Source organism: Ptychodera flava (genome assembly GCF_041260155.1).
Source record: "Ptychodera flava strain L36383 chromosome 3 unlocalized genomic scaffold, AS_Pfla_20210202 Scaffold_25__1_contigs__length_14229661_pilon, whole genome shotgun sequence".
NCBI classification, from domain to species: domain Eukaryota; kingdom Metazoa; phylum Hemichordata; class Enteropneusta; family Ptychoderidae; genus Ptychodera; species Ptychodera flava.
The window spans coordinates 6,503,570-6,523,652 of NW_027248279.1; the positions used below are offsets into that span (position 1 = coordinate 6,503,570).

Sequence of the window (20,083 nt, forward strand, 5' to 3'; positions counted from 1 at the left end):
TATAAATAAACAGATTACTTCAAGTACAAAGTAATGAAATCTATTACTTAAGTTTCATGCATCTTGCAATCCTCTATCTGAGGATTGCAAGATGCATGAAACTTAAGTAATAGATTTCATTACTTTGTACTTGAAGTAATCTGTTTATATATATATATATATATATATATATATATATATATATATATATATATATATATATATATATATATATATATATATATGTCATGTACACTCTTTCCTTTCGGCCTCACACTTCATTCCCGAACCTTCAATCGACTATCCGAGTACACAAATGTGACGTCGCTAATCGTTTCGAATATACTGTCATTGTTTTATCCCATTTGAATTTAACTAAGTATATCAAATTAAAATAACTTCAAATTTTCAAACAACTATGTGCAATCGATTATAAACGATAATCCTTTCACACCTGTAGTTGATGACCACTTTTGTATAAAATTCACGTCAAAATCTAAATAAATCAGAGAAGTAATGTCGTGTTTCAGGATTATTGTTTTTGAAAGCCAGTATCGTGTTTGTAACTTCGCATCAAGAGTGACAAATGGTGAGTATAAGGCCAAATAATATTATCAGAATGTTTCTGTACGTTATATTACTGTGTGATATCACCTTTGATGCATACTACAACCACATAATGAACTTTATTGTTCTACGTGATCTTTAGTCGAAGAAAACTAAGGCATGATTGAAGATAAAAACATTTGTTACAAACAGATTTTATAATAAGCCAATTTTGCAAGGCTCTGATTATCAAAATCTGGACAAATATAAGACATTAGGAGGTCGATTTGCTGCCGAATGACACTGCCAAGAGGCATATGAACGCTATTTCGGGTAACATGTGACAGTGACATATCGTACACATCAAGAAACTTGACACCAACTCCTTTAAAGATTTCCCGCATCATGGTATTCATGTCATATAAGGTCCAGTCACTGCTGTGTATATATCCTTCTTTTCTAGCATGTTCCCTTGGATGAGAACTTTCACGATGATAATTATATCTGGACAACGAGATTTCAAACGAACAGTGGCCTGTCTGACTCGGAGAAGCCTCTCTTCATAAGAAGTCTTTGTCCATGAAGCAAAGTGATAGCTGAGGCTTAACAAAATCACCGAGTTACATTCCGTCATTGTAATACCATCAATTGTGTCACTTTCAAACTTCTGTCGCCAAAAGTCGATAATTCGACTGCCTATAAGAATGGGATGAAACTGGTACGTCACGGTTGTTCGGTTCGCGGTCCATGTCCGTTCTATCGGATTTGATGGCAATTTTGTCCGAAGGGTTTGTAATAAGTTCGTGTATCTGCCTAACAGTTGAATCTCCAAGTATGTACAGTGTTTTCTCTTTGAGGCACTGTCTCATTTCATCAATACTCCAGTGACGTGTTTTACATACCCGAGAAGTCCATGTTACGTCATTTCCCCAGAAACCATCAGACATTGGTCTTGGAAGGTCTACTCCGCATCGTGGAAGGTCATCGCCTGGTTCATCAAATTGCAAGTCGGTATTTTCTTCTGAAGCAAAGAAAGTTGTAGTAGTAGTAGTGTTAATGCCAAGTACAATGTACATTTGGTGTTATCTCGTCAAATGAAAGACATTTGAATCTTATTCTACTGTTAATATCCACCCTTGCATGAGCAAAGACAATTTATTACCATCTTTTCTCATGGAGGTCTTCTGCAAAAAGCGTGACAGACTGTATGAATTTACGTAAATTGAATCAATGAGTATTGTTCCAGTATGCAAGTCCGCATTTAATGAATAATTAGCAAATGTCAGTATACATGTATCGTGAGTATTTGAACAAAACATCAGCCGCAATCATGCACACACAACGTTACGTTTTCAAATCAGAATTTCAACCACGTAGGACGTGACTAAACTCATGTGATCCATTTAAGGAAGCTTCGCAAAGTATGCAAATAACCATTTTCGAAGGACCAACGGAGCAGTGTTTGGTCAATTATCGGACGCAAAGAAATTTTCTGCATGAAATACACTTGTTTAAGATCAGTCTGAACATATTCCATCTGTTTTACTTTGCAGCCTCTATTTCAGCATTTACTGTAACAATAATGGTTTGTCAAACCTTCGAGTGTGTTAAAATAACATATAATACCAAACTCAAGTCAGATATCCAACCGTATGCTAATAACATGAAAATTTAAGTTCATGCATAAAATTTCGCGCCACAGTGAAGTCGATGATCTTACCTTGAATTGAAATTTTTATCGGACTGCCAACTACAGCCGTCATTAAGTATGGTCTACGGAAATAAATAAAATTCACGCTTAGGTTTTGCATCACGAAAACGTCAGCTGGCCAGGTAATGTGATATCTGGTGACAACCAATTACAAAAATGCAATAGCAACATCTGCAAAATCGAATACAGGATAAGAGGAGACATAGCAGTAGGTATGTATAACGCTGTACTTGAACTCGAGCCGATGCATATGCGGCCCTCTATTTTCCACATAATACCTTATCCCATTTGATAAGTTAATCCCTTTATAAAGTCTAAAATTTATTGCAAACTTCACTCACTTTCTAAATAAAATGTCCAAATCCTCCGGCAGATTTTTATTGACTGATGCGTCCAAAGACGTCACTCTAGACTTTGTTGTTTTAATCTCCTCACACGATAAGTGTTGTGGTCTGTCGCACACGAAGGCTGTCCTTCCCAGGGCATTTTCATTGGCATACACGCATTATTTGGAAAGGTCGGTGCTCTAGAAACATAGCAAATACTGTCTTCCGTCAGAGTCCCATTTCTATACCATGCATTCCATTCTACGTGTCGCTCCTCGGTTCTATAATGATTCTCAATCCAGTCCACAGCCGCCCGTGGATGTACCAATGTGACCGCTATGTCTGCTGTTCCAGACCATCCTGCGTAAAAGAAGACGCTGTAAGAACCATTGCTGTGATCGATAATCCTCCCAGTAGTTGACTTTTTCTGTTTCGTGCTAGACATGACGGCAAAAAAGAAGTCACCACCAACAGGACAATCTTCATCGTCACCAGAACTATGTATCATTACATGAACGAAGTCACCTCTGGAAAAAGATGGCGTTATTCCATGCCCTTCTGCTGTCAACCTAAAAAACGTTGAAGAGGGAAAACAAACGTTGAGGATAGTATCTTTCATTTTCACATATTCCTCGTGTCATCAAAGACGACACGATCAATCATGCATGTTCGGATGATTTGTTATCGATGTTACCAATCTCTACAGCTAATCACTAATAAAGTTCATGTTATCCCTCCATATCTTATCCAGTCTATATCTTCGTGTTCCTATTATACTGCTGAGTCCTAAGTGTTCACTTATTGTTGTTGTTGTTGTTGATATTGTTGTTGATGTTGTTGTTGTTTTCGTTGTTGTTTTGTTCTGCTCCTTGTTGTGTCATAATCAATTGGCATCAATAGCTGAATATTTACATGAACACAATCGCAATTTGGCAATTTAATTTAATACATAACGAATACGTAATAGTACGTTCGTTCGTCATGTAATTTTTACAAGCTTGCACATATGAAATAACTTTCATACGGAATATGCAAGCATCACTCGACGATTACAGGCCCTTATGACAAAATAAAAATGACCAACAGCAAGTAGTAATCGTAACGTTTACGTACCTCATGCTTTCTGCTGATGTTAGACAAAGACTGGTCGTGTGAGTTATGAAAGGTTTATTATTTTTAGAGTAATCTGTCGAGTTATCCTTTTGGTCAAAATTTTCACTTGCAACAAGTTCATCGTGAAGCGTTGCGATTTCATTATGGCACTGTTGAACTAAACCGTCGGTGAGAGTTGATGTTGGTTGGTGAACAAAGACTGAAGAAAAAAAAATCATGCAAATGAATCTGACTAATGCAATGTATGATAATATATGACAACTCTAGAAATGCACTACATTTTTGACTTGTGATAGCTTTTCATATTAACTCTTAGCCTCACCTGAATTTTACAATTAAGATATTGAATATGTTTCCAATATCTATCTACATTTCACTTATAAACACTTTCAAAGAAACTCCTTTAATCAGAAGAAGATTGCTGTGTACATCTTCAACGAGTACACGAAATCGTTTTTCTGATGATATCTACGCCCTCTGTCTGCACAGTCTGACAGAGTTGTTAGATATTTTTCTGCGATATAAATGATTATGAAATTTTAACGCTGTAAGCAAATACGTTCATGCTGTACAATATGGCGGTTACTACAATGTCACATTATGCAAGCTATAATTATCAGTTCAAAAACAGTATTCATTTTGTACTTGTGTGTATTTTTTGTGTGTTTTTTCAGTTTCTACCTTCGTTTGCGATGAGGGCGCTATCAATTTCTAGGTCTTCGTCTCGTGTATATTATGCTTGTGTTGAGATTCAACATGCCAAGCAAACTGTACATATGTAGTAACTTTATTCACAGAATTGCAAATTTGGAAACGAATAAGCAAATTATTGTGGACTATGAAATACTTATTTATTACACTAAGTAAAAAGCCCAAAGTAGGGGCAATTAATATAAGTAAATGAATTAAATTAAATAAATTAGTAAATACTTAACATTTAATTGACATTTCATGATGAGGGACACATACCATGTCTTGAATAAGAGCTCCAAGAACCATGCCTAAGACCAGTGTGAATACTATTGATGCCTTACACCATGATAAAATCCAATGCTACTTTTTATTTTGTGTCGACATACTGTCTGTGGTAGAACTTTGATTATAATTCACGGCTGCACGGAAAGAAATACCATGTAATGTAAAAAATCTTGATCTGAAATTAAGTTTACGTTCCACACCCGGATTTTTATTGAGCGACTACAACATTGTCTTTCCTGTCGTAAAATTTCATTTTTTATGGCACATTTGATCCCATAAGCTTAAAATAGGGGTGGCAAATACACAATGAATATACACTAAACTTGATGAAACGACCTTTAAATTATCGATATATTATGATGTTGCATAGTGGATCTTACCAAAAATATATGTCCGAGGCAAATGCACTCGTGTTTACACTATACTGACTGAATATAGCGTCCTTAACATTCCATTTTTCCTTGTGATGTCAACTTTAGCAACCCTTTTGGATACAAAGGAAACGTTAGTACGCACCTCGAAATTGAAAGGCTTATAATTTAGCCTAAACTTTCTGTAAGAACACGATTGAAACAAATGTGGGATAATTCGGGAGTGAAGTCATGTTGGTTAAATCTCCAAATGTAGGCTCATCTGCTTTTCTTTACTTACAATGCATTTGTTTCTATACATAATTTGCAATATGGCAACTTTCAGCTGTAGGGCATCTAACATTTTGAGAACGTTTTACAATATTAAGATCTAAATTCTCCCAAATTAGTTCAAATCGTGTTTAAGGAACCTTCAAAAGCATTCCCTTTCGAAATAAAGAATATAAATTAGGGGTCTCCGTTCAAAATCAAAGCAAAACTTTGTCGTCGATTGTGAATAGTTCAAAGTAGAATGATATTCCCAAATAATTTCCAGCAGTTCTTGTTTAGTTAATCGGGAAAGACATCCATCCAGGCTATGGTGCCTAGGAAAAACAAACGAGTTAAAAGAAAATGTGTCACGGTATGTTTAATGAAGATCAAGAAAGAACATGGAGGTGTTTACTGACACAGACTAGGCGTACAAGGCCACCATCGCAAAGGATATAGACATGTTAACGAAATGTTCAGTTTGGACGTACCTGCGAAATGGTGCCAGCATGTGCTTTTAAAACTATCCGTATTTTAAGCAAGTAGGTTAATTTCCTGTTGTTTTCTAGCTAAAAGAACGTGTGGTTCGCGCCATGTTACGTCGTTTATCTTGCGTTGTCCTTTATAAATTGTAAATCTGCATAAAAAGGAATATTCATTCAGAGCACAACATTGACTGTTGAAAGGGGTCAGTGTCCGAGTTCAATGCTACTGCCTTTTGTTACTCAACCTGTTATAGCCCGCTATAAGTCGGCAAGGCCCGGTCGCGAAGAACCGAGGGCTTTCGCGTTTCAAATTACGTTCTCCAAAGGCCATAAGCGAATATCGAAATGTAGTTGATAAGTTTTTCGGTTAATCTACCGGCGATGAACGACAACCAAGACGTGGTTCTAACATGTACACCCGAGGAATGTATGGCACATTTGATCCCATAAGCTTAAAATACTGGTGGCAAATACACAATGAATATACACTTAACTTGACGAAACGACCTTTAAATTATCGATATATTATGATGTTGCATAGTGGATGTATTCAACATAGCGTTAAACCCATGACCATTTTAAACTTAACCAGCTGAACATGAAAGTAGTCCATTCCAAGTGTATAAACCACATTTTTCCTCTTATTAGTATTCTTATTCATCTGCGAAACCGAATAAAATCAAGAAAGATTACCAACCAGATACCGGATAAACGTATTTGTTTAACTGACCTCATTTGGCATTGAAACAGTCACGGTTCAGTTGCGATCAGCCAAACAAACTTGAAAGAGTTTTTTCGTTATTGATGTCTTCCCCATTCAAACTTGAAAGAGTTTCTTTTGTTGTCTTCCGTATTCATGAACATTCTAAAATACTGCCAGGCCTCATGTAATATTGTCAGCATTGCTGTTGTACTTGTTGTAAAGACGCCAGTACTACCAGATGTACAGCTGTTTTTTACTCTTCTTGAAATTTGCACTCTATTTTTTTCTTAAATGTCAATCGTAAGTTCGTGTTCTACTTCATGACCATGTTGAAAGATCCGCTTCTAATTTTATATAAACGGGCATGTATGTGTAAAATGCTCGATATTGCTTACATTTAACTTTAGTCCGGACCTTAATTCACTTCATCAACAAAAAAGGCGGTGTACACTGTACTGCCTTTGTTGATAAGCTCAAGACAGTGTATTTTAACACACTTTAGGCTGCATTCACAAACACCACTGCAGTGGCCATGGCGGGGGACATTGATAATGTTAAGTGTATATCGGGGCACTTCAATGAATTTTGGAAATTTAAGGGGAATCGGAAAAAAACTGTCTCTGATTCATATGATATATGTGCTAGGATTGTCAATGTCAGCAGACGTTTCGCTAATTTTGGCTGGTTTTGTTTCGTGTATCCGCTGTAGTTCCTTTTTCTACTCTCTGTAGTGTGATGAAAAGTCCGGCACAGCCACATAGGTACAGTCAGCATTGAATTCAAATTGAATTCAAGTTCAGACTGCAATTATTTGTCATCAATAACAATGATTACGTTCTTAGCATATAATAAATATTGCAAGTTTGTTGAGGAAAAATGTGCAATAGTTTTCATGTAGACTATATATACCATGAGACGTGAAACACTAATTTGGGTGAAATTCAAATATCATATTTATTGTCCGCATCGGAACTTTCAAACATCGTTTTGAATCAAGTACTCTGGTATCAATTATCAAACACTTACTAAAGCACAGATTTAATTACTTTAGCATTGAAAAAACTCATAGTTTTCTCATAGACTTCAATGTATAATGAATTAACGTTTTCGGCAAATTTCCAAAATCAGATTTCTTGTACAAATATGCACATGTTACCACCTTCACTTAATCAAGTACAAATATGTCAATAATCTGGAATCTATATATGCATAAATATTGCATAATCGCCCATGTATAGTGGATCACATTTTCGGAGAAGTTTTAAAATAAAATTTCTTGTACACATATGCACTTGTAACCACTTAGTAACGATCAAGTACATATATATCAATTATCAGCGCCTATCAAAAACAGACATTGCTGGTTGAATATTCGAAAAAATGTCCATAGTTTTCTCATAGACTACCATGTATAGTGTATCTACAGTATCGATGAAATCAAAATATCATTTTTTGTACACATATGCACTTGTTATCTGCCACTTCAAGCAAAGTACATTTACATGACTTATCGACAACTATAGTTTGTAATTTGTGTTTGTGAGAAAATGTTAATATTTTGCGAAATAGACTTCGATATATAATGATATTATATTTTTGGACGAAGCACTATATTGGCCACATTTTGCTTTCTTTGCCTTAAAGCAAGTCAGAAGGGGGAACTTGAACTTGTGAGTTTGTTGGGGTGGGGATAGGGCACTTGAAAAATCTGAAACAAAAATAGTGAAACAGTTATCAAACACTACCGTCCCTTTAATGTTAGCACGCCTGTGGGCCTGTCGACCAAATAATTCGGTGACGATTGACTAGCAAAATCAAATCCGCTGAATGGTAGCCTGTGTGAATATGGAGATAAAATTTGGTTTGTCCTTGGCTCCATTTACATTCACATATAATTGTGAATGACGAAACACCATTACGCCACAGCAGAGCATATCTAATCTTTGAATGAGCGAACGCCATGGCCGAGCTCCTTGACATGCACTATTTGTTTGATACAATCTTTTGAATATCTTTTTATTTTTCGATTATAGGCATACAGTGCCTCGGTCGTCTCGGGTCTTCTCGTCTCTGTATACGCGCACGACAAATTTTAAAATCACTTATCTGAATTTTTAATGTTGAAACATGCATTTTATTAACAAATGTGCAAACGGAAATCGTGCGGCCAAATTTTGAGGCATACAGTGAACAGTGCCCATCAGTGTAGTGAACGGCTGTGGCCGTTTAGCTCTCTGAGCTCTGCTGTTACTTATACACTCTGCGAATTTTAAAACCACTTGTCTGTAATTGAATGGTGAAACATGCATTATATTAATAAGTGTGCAAACAGAAATCATGCGGACAGCTTTGAGACATACTGTGAGCAGCGCCCAGAACACGGCAGTTGCAGCGCTCGGCTGTCTTGTACACATTACTCTACAAGGCATTCGATATGTTGTTCTGGGCATTCAGCTTGTTGTGCTAGGCATTTACAACTTGTTGCCGGAGTATGATAGAGCATGCGCATACTGTAACATAAAACCATAAATTCTTAGACTGTTTGACTCGAGACTGAATAAATAAATACTCATTATATACCCGAGCATTGTACCTTTGATCTGTCGGGAAGGCCTATGTCGGTTATAAGAAGTGTAGTGCAGCCGCTTTATGAATTCATTATATAAAAAAAATTCCGACCAGTGAAAGGGCCGTGACTTTTCTTGATTCAGAGTTAGGTTTGCATGATTCACAACTTTGGTCGAATTCTACCCAGGAAACTTGGACAGTGAGGCATTGTCCAAAATTACGGTAGAATGTATTCCTACCTTAAAAGGCTGGCAAACTTCAAAACGCAGGCCTAGTCGTGCCTTGCCGAACTCAATCTGATTAAAATCCGATGACAAAATGGGTCGGTATTACGATCTTTTTTATCTGCGGCAGCACCCTCAGTGAGAGGAGTACCTCAGGAAAAAGTCCCTTAAGGCTGCATTCACATCGGGGGACTCCAAAAAATGTGCTCAGATTTTTTCAAATACCCCCTGAAAAACTCACACTGCAGCTGTGTTCTAATCCGCCCCTTCTGACTTGCTATAATGTTGAAATCCCCCCCCCCATTTAAAGGAAGGAAAATGTGGCCGATATAGCAATTCGTCCAATCATATCAAATCATAATACATTGGGGTCTATTGGGCAAACTATTGGCATTTTCCCATAAAACAAGCCAGATATCTACATTTATGTGTGTGATAATTCATGTATCTGGCCACAGTCCATGCTCCGGCTATCGCTTAGGAAACTGAGTTACAAAGTGATCCTTGAGTTCGTCGCTAGACTATCATAAGATGACGAACATGGCTTTAAGACACTTTTTATTGCGTCAGTGCAACAGACTTAACTTTTTTGTGAATACGTTTAAGAGAATCCAACAAAAATTTAATTACTGATTAAATTAGCTGAGTGGAGAAGTACAGTCTTGCTGGCACTTTGATTTGAAAACCGGACGCTAGGTCACTGACAGGGTGAACGAAAGTGGGTCAGATCGTCAGTGCCATACCCAGGCTAAGCCATACTGAAAGTCAACAAGGGTGATGAGTGAATGATGAGTGAATGAACAAGAAGCCCTTATTGTAAGACCTAATTCGATAGACGTCTGAGTACTACTAAAATTCACGTGATTTTTAGACAGAAGCTGAATATTGTCTATCTCTGATAATACGAGATAAGTAGTATAAGAATAAGGCAAATTAAAGCTGCAAGCAGCACTCGCGAGGCCCAAGCAGTTGCATGGTTGAAAGTACTCACCTGATGATACTATGCGCAAAAGTTGAGTTTTAAATGGCCTTACTGTTCTTATAAAGAAGATTTTTGAATATTGTGGTTTTTGTAGGTTTTTATGAAAACCAAATGACCACCATATCACATGACATTGAACATTTGATGCTAACAAAACTAAGGATGAAACAGGCAAAATGTCAGTTCAGTGGTGCCAGATCCAAATGCATTTCGCAAACTTGATAGTACTCTTACAATTGACGACATACGTAAAATTTCAATTCAAAAGGTTTGTTGGTTCTGGAGTTTAAGATTTTTATAGATTAAACTGGATTCTGTTGAAAATCCAATATGGCGGCCAAGGTCATGAGACCGCTATCAATTTTATTAACAAACTGTTAAGAACAAGGACCATGATTTCTATACACACAATTTCAAATTGACCAGACGCCTAGATCATAAGAGAGAAAGTCGTTTAGGATCTCATAAATCCAAAATGGCCGCAAGGTCAAGTGACTAACTAAAATTCAAGGGTTAGGTTCACCACTTCTTATTGGCCCTGATCACTGTGCCAAGATTGGGAAATGTACATGCAGCAGTTTCCAAGATCTAAACTGGCAAAGAATTGACGGAAAGAAAGAAGAAGGAAGAAGGAAACCCACGATGAAACCAATAGGGCCCAGCCGATAGGCTTGGGCCCTAATTAATGTTGGGTAGTGAAAAAGAGAATATAAAAACATCTCTTTTTGTAACATGTTTAACTTGTTAGGACATCAGGACATCAGCAAACTTTCTGAAATACAGACACCATGTGAGCAGATTTGTATCATAAAAATGTACAATATCAAATTGTCCGCACATCCTCGAGTTCAGTGGGACAAATGTAGGATATATATAGTCGCACCTCCTCCTATATAACATCAGGGAATATGTGAATAAAAGTTTGCAGGGCACGAGGGATTAAGAACCCATAAATCATAATCCATAAAACATAATCCATTCTTCATCGAATATCTCCTTTAATTGTTCATTCATGTGGTGCAGCCTCCAGTCGCTGTTATAAGTACGATACAGCCAAGATGGCTGTTCTCTCCCTTGCCCCCCCCCCGACAGCAACCACGCCATCTTTGTAACGTTGTTTGAAACGAAGGAGAGCCAATTTGATGCAACATAACTTTTCAGAAAAGGTCTCTAGTGTCAAAAAGGTGTGGTGCTCCCAAGGTCTGACAACGATGAGATAGCTATAGTCTACCAGGTCGTCTATGATGTCTCCAGCAAAGGTAAAGTCTTCAAGCCTCTTTTACTATGCGTTCCTGCCACCTATTAAAAGAAAAAATGACAGTGATATTTGGTTCGTATATCACGTATCCCTAAATTTTGCCACAATAATTACCCTCTTTCGATATGACGTTGCTGATAGCCGTCATGTTTTTTTATGGTTACTCGAGTCTACAAAGATGTACATATGTTTTTATTTCCAAGACAAGATTTGATTTTTTGACGTCGAATTTCTCTGTTAACAGATTGTATGATGCCAATAGCCATACCCATGTCCAAGGAACGTTAATTCGACAAAATTTGAAGAACAATTTGGGAGTTGGTTGATGGATGTAGTTTAACATCTTCTGCAGACAAAATAACAAACTGAATAATAAATAAATTTGCATTAAGTCGTGTACATTGCAGTGTGTTTCTCAAAAGACAAAGTAAACGGTCGGTCAAATCTTTGTCGATCAAAGCGCTCCAGTTGCTTTCTGCTAAATTATTTAACTCGCTGTTTTTCGTCTTCAGTAAACCTTTAAGACTTACTGGGCCTATAAGAGTAATTCTACTTGTTTTCTGGATTACAAAAACGAGACAGCACACGCCAACAGAAGTTACAATGGGTGGTTTGTCTTGATGGCACCGTTTGAAGTCACTGGCTGGTGCCATTTCTGAAATGAGACTGCAATACAGAGTTAAACCTATAGAATAATCTCAAGCAAAGGGAAGATTTCCAAGAAAACTTATGTTTGTGTGTGTTTTTGTTGTTTTTTTTTCTTGGACCCCCTGAAAATGTGTCTATATGTACGTATAAATCCATTCAAGGCTGAACTGCTTAAGCCTTCTTGATCTGAATCAGTGAGTGACCTCGCTGGGTTGAGGGTTGGTTATCTCAAAAAGACAACTCCCATTGAGCTAGTTTTACTTCCAATACGCCCTTAAAAGTTAACTGAGTTCACTCGACCAAACTTTAAGCGATAAAGTATTTTCCATCAACTGTTATGGCATATTGATATTTATTTTCTCATATTAGCGATCACAACGATTGTTTTGCAAAAGCTATTTGTTGAGGTACTCACCATGAATAAGCATTTTCATAGGCGTTCCTGCAACACGTACTGTGCCCAACAAAAGACAGTCATGACAATTTTATAACTTTAGGCATTCTCCATTTTATTATCTATTTTGATACATGAGCAACCAAAGTAAAGAGTTTACTGCTGTACAGGCTGGATCACATCCTTAGTATTTTTTACTATAATCTTTAACTTCGTGTTTTCCTACCCATTGTGAACTTTTGCAGCTGCCCTACCCTGTTGCGAAAAAAAGTTGTCGATTTCCCCTGCCCGGGAGAAAATTCCCTTTAAAATTCATCATTCCCCTGCAGACATGAAGCTCCCCTGTCTGATGATGAAAAAACCTTTGGATTTCCCCTGCACTGGAAATAAAATTTCTCCTTAAACTTAACATTCCCTGCTTCCCTTGAAATTAACATTCCCTGCAGACCTGCAGACATATACTGTAGTGGCCTTCTATTTGGTTTCCATCCCGAATGATATGATGTACTTGCCCTTGATCCCCCCTCGCTGAAAACACCATACACATATTTAATTTTATAAATAAGTCAGCTTCCCCTGTCTCCGTTTTACAAGCAACTTCCCGTCTTCTTGTTCCCCCAAATCCAGGTCTCGAGGCCAATCAACCGATATCTTCCGAGCCCGACAAAAACACCAAAATATGCTCCCTGCCAGCTAAAAATTTGTCCCCTACCCAAGCAAAGTTAAAATTTCATCTGCCCTCAAAAAATTACTCCAGGAATAGCTTTTTGAGGAATAGCTCCGTTTGCTGCACCTCGAAAAAGACTCTTGATGACATGAAGTCATCGCCAATGAGATACTTATGTTGCTCTACCCAGACTGAGTCGTTGCCAAGCTCCACACGGACATTGTAGCGCGGCTTGGATAATTATAAGCTAAATAGGGAGTCTGACCAATAGTCACACCAATTTCAGCAGCAGGCAAACTTAAATATTTCGGACTTAATCGGTTTTCTTTCAGTCCTACACTGACACGTTTGCTCAACCGAAACATTTTGGAGGACAATGTGCAATGTCACCTGCAGCAGAGATTGATGGGGCGCGTGGTAAGGGGCTATCCTCATGCCTGTAGCTACATCAGAATTATACGTTCCGCTCTACAATCACTCTGAGGAGATTGAGTCGTTGCCTAATATTTTGGGAATTACTCGCAGAAAAGTATGATCATCACGAGTACATTCATCACCTATGTTGCTCTTAACTATTCTATCGCCACGCAAATCTTTCATACTGTATGGCAGTTAAATAAACAGAACTCAGTCTCTATTCAAATCAGTCTGTAATGAAAAACATAATTTGAATTCATTTTTGACTTAAAATTCTCGTCAACAAGTCATTTCAGAGGTCAGGTTTTGCTGGTACACAATGAAATAGTGATTCAGACATTTTGGTACTTATGTTACCATCAATAATTAACAAGGTGTGTATATGATTTAGTTCCGTTTAGTTCCGTTGGAAGTAACAGGCACCACCTGACCGAGCAGCCCTGTTCTTTTTTCATGATTGTCTGCATTTTAATTTCAAACGAATATCTTGATATCGCGCTTACCTATACAGTTATGTTAGCTTTTTACGACATGTTTACAATGGTTTCTGAGTAAATCTGAAGGTAGACATAACAAAGAGGGGAGCAACTGAATCAATAACGCACAGATCAAGAACTCCGTTGCAACCAGCATAGAATCAAACTGAACATTACTTGTTCATGCAAGGTGGGCCCTTCATTACATGCCTCGTATATCGAACTTATATCGAACGCTCCATAGGAGCATAACTGGTAAATGCTAACTCGTCGATGACGTCGCGGGCCGCATAGTCATCATTGGACTTAAAGTGAACCGGAACTATGTTCAACTTGACAACTTTATGATGTAAAAATGTTGCAATTTCATGTTTGCCATAGAAAATCCCGTTTTAAGACAATATTGCAGGGAATAAATGATAAACCGCATAACAGTACTTTAAATATATAAATGCGCCATTCGATGATGAAAATCTTTCCATTTTTAATGGATTTTCATCTAAGATGGAAATAAAGAATTCGAATATCATTTGCCAATAAACCTAAATGTTTTTAATGAAAAATGTGTAAGAAAAGCATGTAATAAAACCTTAAGTAGCCCAAACGAGGGACTATGTACTCTTGGGGCAGGATACCATTTGCCCTCCTTACGTCGGGCAAATTGTCACCTCCCTTGGGCACATAGCCCATATGTTTGGGCTATAGGCCTAATATATATTATTCATCTGTCGGACGTTTTGAGCCCGACTAATGATTTATAATCCCCCGACCCTTTCGAATAAAATCATGCAAAGCGGATATAAATACATGTGATTCATTATGTGCCGTACGTGGTAGCCATACACGAAATATTGCAAACAGCAACTTTAAATGTCAAATTAAGACCTCGTTGTACAAGTGAAATAGCCGCAAGGTCGCCAACAAAGTTACTTCAACAATACTATTCCTACTTAGTGGGCCAATTACAGTTTGATAGGTATAAATCTCTCTGAAAGAAATTCAAATTAATGCAGGCCTTAACATATGCTGCTATACTTCGTGGGTCCTCAGTCAGATTCTATCAAAAACAAGGGAGTAAAATACTTTATTTTACGAAGTTAATGTTGTTGGCTTATTATGAAATTCAACTGGGATACTTTTATCATTTATTCCTCATGAAATTTGACTCTTGATATCTGAAGTAAACTTTCAAAAGGTGTATCATAAGCCCATGCCAGTAATATTCCTGTGAATTTAACTGAAATGTATCACCCATGTCGGTGAACTTCGAGATATCCGTGTTAAACATCACAAATCTTGGAGAGTTCTTGAATGACACTCATGTTGATAGGACATAAGAACAGGCAATATTCGGAATTAAGCCCTTGCAATCGATATATACCATTATATGCACTAAATGTGAACGTATCCCTTTAAACCTGATTATAAAAATGGTCACTTCCATTGACATGGACGCATTTCAAGCCATCGTGCATATTAATTTTACTTTTCGGCATGCTTTTAAGGTTCTGAGGTATTAACTATCAATTGTGACATTGGACAATGCGTTGATTAGGCGTAGTTGACAGACAAAACATGTTCGGCGATCTATATTTTTATCGTTTGAGTTATGCACATCATTTTATGGAAGGAGCAGTTTTGTGTTCCAGAGGACAAATGTAGGATAGATATAATCGCACTTCCTCCCTTATGACATCATGAGGCATGTGAATGACTATTTTGCCCGGATACGAACGATTTAGATCCCAAGAATCGTAAAACATAATCCACTCTTCATTGAATGTCTCCTTTAATTGTTCATTGATTTGGTATAACCGCCAGTCGCTGTTATATATACGATACTGCCATGATGGTTGTTCCCTCACGTGGGCCCCCTTGACAGCTACCACGCTATCTGGGCAACGTTGCTTGAAACGAAAGAGAGCCATTTTGATATAGTATAATTTTTCAGCAAAGGTTTCTGGCGTCCAAAATGTGAAGTGTGCCCATAGACTGACGACGACAAGCTGGTTGCAGTCGGTCAGGTCGTCTATCATGTCACCAGCAAAAATGGAATCTGCAATTCTGTATCTACTTCGCGTTACGGGAAGAGCTTCGAAGAAGAATTTGATAGTTATGTTTGGATCCTGTTTTCCGTATCCACGAATGTGGCCAAGGTATTTTGGCTCCTTTGGTTTACGTTCCTGTACTGTGTGTCCCACATTGTTTTCGTAGCATTTATTTGGAGTAGCTGACATATCTCTTCGAACCATTGTCTCAGCGTCGAATCTCCAAAAAGTAAAATGTTCTTATTTGCGAGACAAGATTTGACCTTTGTGACATCAATCTTCTGTGTCCTACAATGCGCTGGATGCCAAGTTCCATTGAACCAATGTCCTTGAAATGTTTTATCTACAGTCTCTGAAGAACAATGCGGGAGTTGCTCGGTGACTCTATTTCGATCATTTTCTAATGAAAAACCGAATGTATCAGCATAAATGATCAAGAAACAGCGGACTTTCAAAATATTATGACACAGCTATGGTAAGCATGATAAATGAAAATATGAAATCAATACTTTGAGGACAGCTAAATTGTGAATTACCTTGAAAAGGTTCGTAAGAATGTTGGTGTCTCTCTCTCTCTCTCTCTCTCTCTCTCTCTCTCTCTCTCTCTCTCTCTCTCTCTCTCTCTCTCTCTCTCTCTCTCTCTCTCTCTCTTCTCTCTCTCTCTCTCTCTCTCTCTCTCTCTCTCTATATATATATATATATATATTTATCTGGCAAAAATATGTTGACATAATTTCTTCAAAATACTCACCAAAAATAATAATTTTCTTCGGAGTTTCTGCGACAGCTTTTGATTCTCTACCAAATAAAAAGAAAAAAATATTTGTATAAAAATAAAAATATTTGTATATTAGAGTAAACAAAACCAACATTGCATTTTGGTAGCTTCTATTTTCCACATTCTTAAATGAACACAACCAATTCAACGAGCATTCCTATTGGTCTCGACAACTATACAAAGTTTATCCACAAAATATCTTTTTAATTAAAGCAATAATAAATGTCCCTGCAGTGAGGACACGATATAGTACAAATTGTGATTGATTCTTACCGGCAAGACGGTTACATGAAGTTTAGATTTAGACAAAATGTAATGTTCTCAACATCGAACAATACGTATTGCATGAGTCGATGGAGTGGTACCATTGTATGCGTAGAACGATTTACCTTTTCCATGCTAATACTAAGTGTTTAGACCATACTTACTTCTCAAATAGATGTTTATGTTTACTCGCGACATCGACTGCTGTTTTAGAAGGAAATACGGCCACAAGATGGTGAAGGCTGGAACAAGATTGATTCGGCGGTTTATCACAAAGCAGTAAACTTCTTCCAAGACCTGTTTTGGACCTGTATTCACACTTATTTTCCCAAGTTCCTTCGCGATGCAACCAGCACATGGTATGGCTGCTCTTAGCACCTGTCCCAAAATAGCCTTGCCAAGCAGTTTTGTCCTCTAGCGGTATGAACTCTCGCTCTAAGCAACGAACAGCCTCTCTTGTGTGGGTCAAGGAAATAACTATCGTTGCCTGGCCGACACACTTTGCAACAAATGTGACAAAGTATGTGCCGTTACCCAAGTCCTCAACATGGCCTGGTACACTACACTTCCCGTAATTCTTGTTGGTCAGCAGAGCTTTCCAGAAATCACCGCCATGCACACGTTGGCGTCCGTTGACGTCCTTTGCATCAAGCCGAAGTTTAATAACGTCCCCATAGTGAATTACTGTAAGGTTACTTATCGGAGTTAGCAGTGTTCTCGACGCATCTGTAACTTTCATACTACCTAGCTCACCGTTTGTACTATTCCAATATGGCGGCAGCATCGACATCACGCTAGGAACCACCAACGTCTTTCTTGAGTTAGTTAATATAGGCACTGATAATTTTCCATAAACGTTTACAACATGATATACCTTCAGAAAAAGGGAAGTATAACGTATATAACGATTGTCGACATGGCAGAGACTTTGATAAAATAAAAAACACACATTGTGTATAACATAAACACAATTAATTTTGATTCAATCAATCCTTTTAATTTTGATTTAATCAAAAAAAAAAGAAAAAAATCTGTATAGCAAATTCACTGATACCGATTGCTAGACTATCAATGGCTTTTGATATATGCCAAGGAAGAATTAAAAATGTTTCTTGGTGTTTTGTCTTACATAAGCTTTGGCCAGACTACTACAAACTAAAAGTATGAATTACATTGGGTAAACTTAATAGACTTTTAAACAATGTTTTACACATGCACTCATCTTGATATACGATATGAAAAATTCAATTGAAAATTATTTAAAGTGGAAATATTCTAACTGGTTACAACTGGATCAATAATTCGTATGATTCCTTCATAAGGCTTTTAGTTAGCTTTCTGTTTAAAATACGGTCAAATCGAGACTGACTGTTGCCTCCTCTACATGAATATTCAACCGGTGCATGACTGGTGCCCTTGAATTTACAGCGTTGCTTTCAGTACATGGTGCGATGTTGTGTGGTCAATTGCAAAGTAAATCATTTAAGCTCTAAAAATTCATTTTGCTGGTGACACAACCTTTGTTCTGCAGTTCAGCTTTAATAAGCTGTTCACTCATATTCTTACCGTAATGCACAGCAGCATCGAACCAAGTGCTAGTATCAAGTATAGGCGTTTTATATTCATCGTTGTGATTACTTCTCAACTGCTGGTGGTTTCTTTCCTCTCATTCAGAAAGTTTTTTTACAACAATCACCTTGCACTCTGTGGGTTTAGATCGGTAATGCGAGAGTGTCGTCTTTGAACTCAGACCACTCACTCATTAGCATATACCGTTGTCATGGTGCCCACTCTTTTGATTAACATAAAATGGCCAGGCTGTCGTATAGTTAACACATGCCGTGAAAGATGTACCTCACCCAAAACATTACAATGCACGACAAATAATACCAACCATCTACAGTGAAAAGCATGTCATCGTTCGTGAACTCGACGTGCACGGTGCAAAGTCATTGATGCTTTAAAGGCCAAAACGTCTTTCTAAAGAAATTAACGACTTTCCTTTCAATGACTGAAGAATGCAAACATTGGTGTTTTTGGCACAGTGCAAAGTCATTGATGCTTCAAGGCCAAACGTCTTTCTGAAGAAATTAACGACTTTCCTTTCAATGACTGAAGAATGCAAACATTGGTGTTTTACTGTCTCACTGAGAGTTCAAAAACATTGAAGCACTCCTTATGTGCTAAATAAGGCCTTTATTTGTATGGGCGTAACTGTGGTTGGCGAGTGTATTGCCCTGGCGTAAAGTTAGCATCTCGATAAAAGGCTTTTTGTTTCGGCCTAAAATTTATAACTCGTTAATATATCCGAAAACATATCTCTTCGTCGAGTCAATACGGCCGAACGAAATGTTTGAAGTTGCCTTCACATCACAAACGACACAGCCTACGCGAACTGGTCACGATGTCCATCAATCTTATTAAAATCAGATGTAGAGTACGGCGACTTCAACTTACGCGTACGCGGTATTCTATTGCTGTCGCCTCTCACTACGGGGCGACAGCAAGAAAATACCGCGTACGCGTAAGTAGACGTCGCGATATTCTTCATCTGATTTTAATCAGATTGGTTATCCATACGAAGTGTGAAGGTGTTTTTGCATTGTTTCATTTGCATGCTTTTCTACGGACAGGGTATTCATTCAGTGTATTTGTGACATTTTACGATATCTCTTGACGAGGCTGTTTTGTTTCAATAGTATTAAGTATGCTAAATATCGATGACAAACTTAGTATTACCCAAACGAACATTAGATCTCGATTATACGTCAAGATATTGTCACACAGAACGTTGGTCTTTATATATAAGGAAACCCAAAGAGAAAAATGCAATCTTAATGATCTTGATGAAGTAGTCTGAAAAGGTAGCCAGTCAAAGAGACGCCTGTCGACCACATG

General features: G+C 37.6%; 2 protein-coding genes across 2 annotated transcripts in view; one reads left to right on the forward strand and one right to left on the reverse strand.

The window, feature by feature from the left end:
• The window catches only part of LOC139125229 (uncharacterized), a 496,067-nt gene that overhangs the window by 338,340 nt on the left and 137,644 nt on the right, over nucleotides 1–20,083 (forward strand). The window lies entirely within an intron of this gene.
• LOC139125341 (NXPE family member 4-like) lies at nucleotides 14,895–18,926 on the reverse strand. Its single transcript, XM_070691437.1, has 4 exons — nucleotides 18,752–18,926; nucleotides 17,350–18,059; nucleotides 16,895–16,941; nucleotides 14,895–16,543 (listed from the first exon to the last, which is right to left on the reverse strand). The coding sequence occupies exons 1-4, from the start codon at nucleotides 18,809–18,811 to the stop codon at nucleotides 16,209–16,211; spliced, it is 1,152 nt and encodes a 383-aa protein (XP_070547538.1). The 5' UTR covers nucleotides 18,812–18,926; the 3' UTR covers nucleotides 14,895–16,208.

Excerpts from the sequence above, each read along its gene's own strand:
- LOC139125341 (XM_070691437.1), bottom strand. The coding sequence starts at position 18,811 with ATGAATATAAAACGCCTATACTTGATACTAGCACTTGGTTCGATGCTG. Across the intron at positions 18,060-18,751 it reads CGATGCTGCTGTGCATTACG|GTATATCATGTTGTAAACGT; the intron begins GTAAGAATATGA and ends CTTTTTCTGAAG. Across the intron at positions 16,544-16,894 it reads GAAGAAAATTATTATTTTTG|AAAATGATCGAAATAGAGTC; the intron begins GTGAGTATTTTG and ends GTTTTTCATTAG.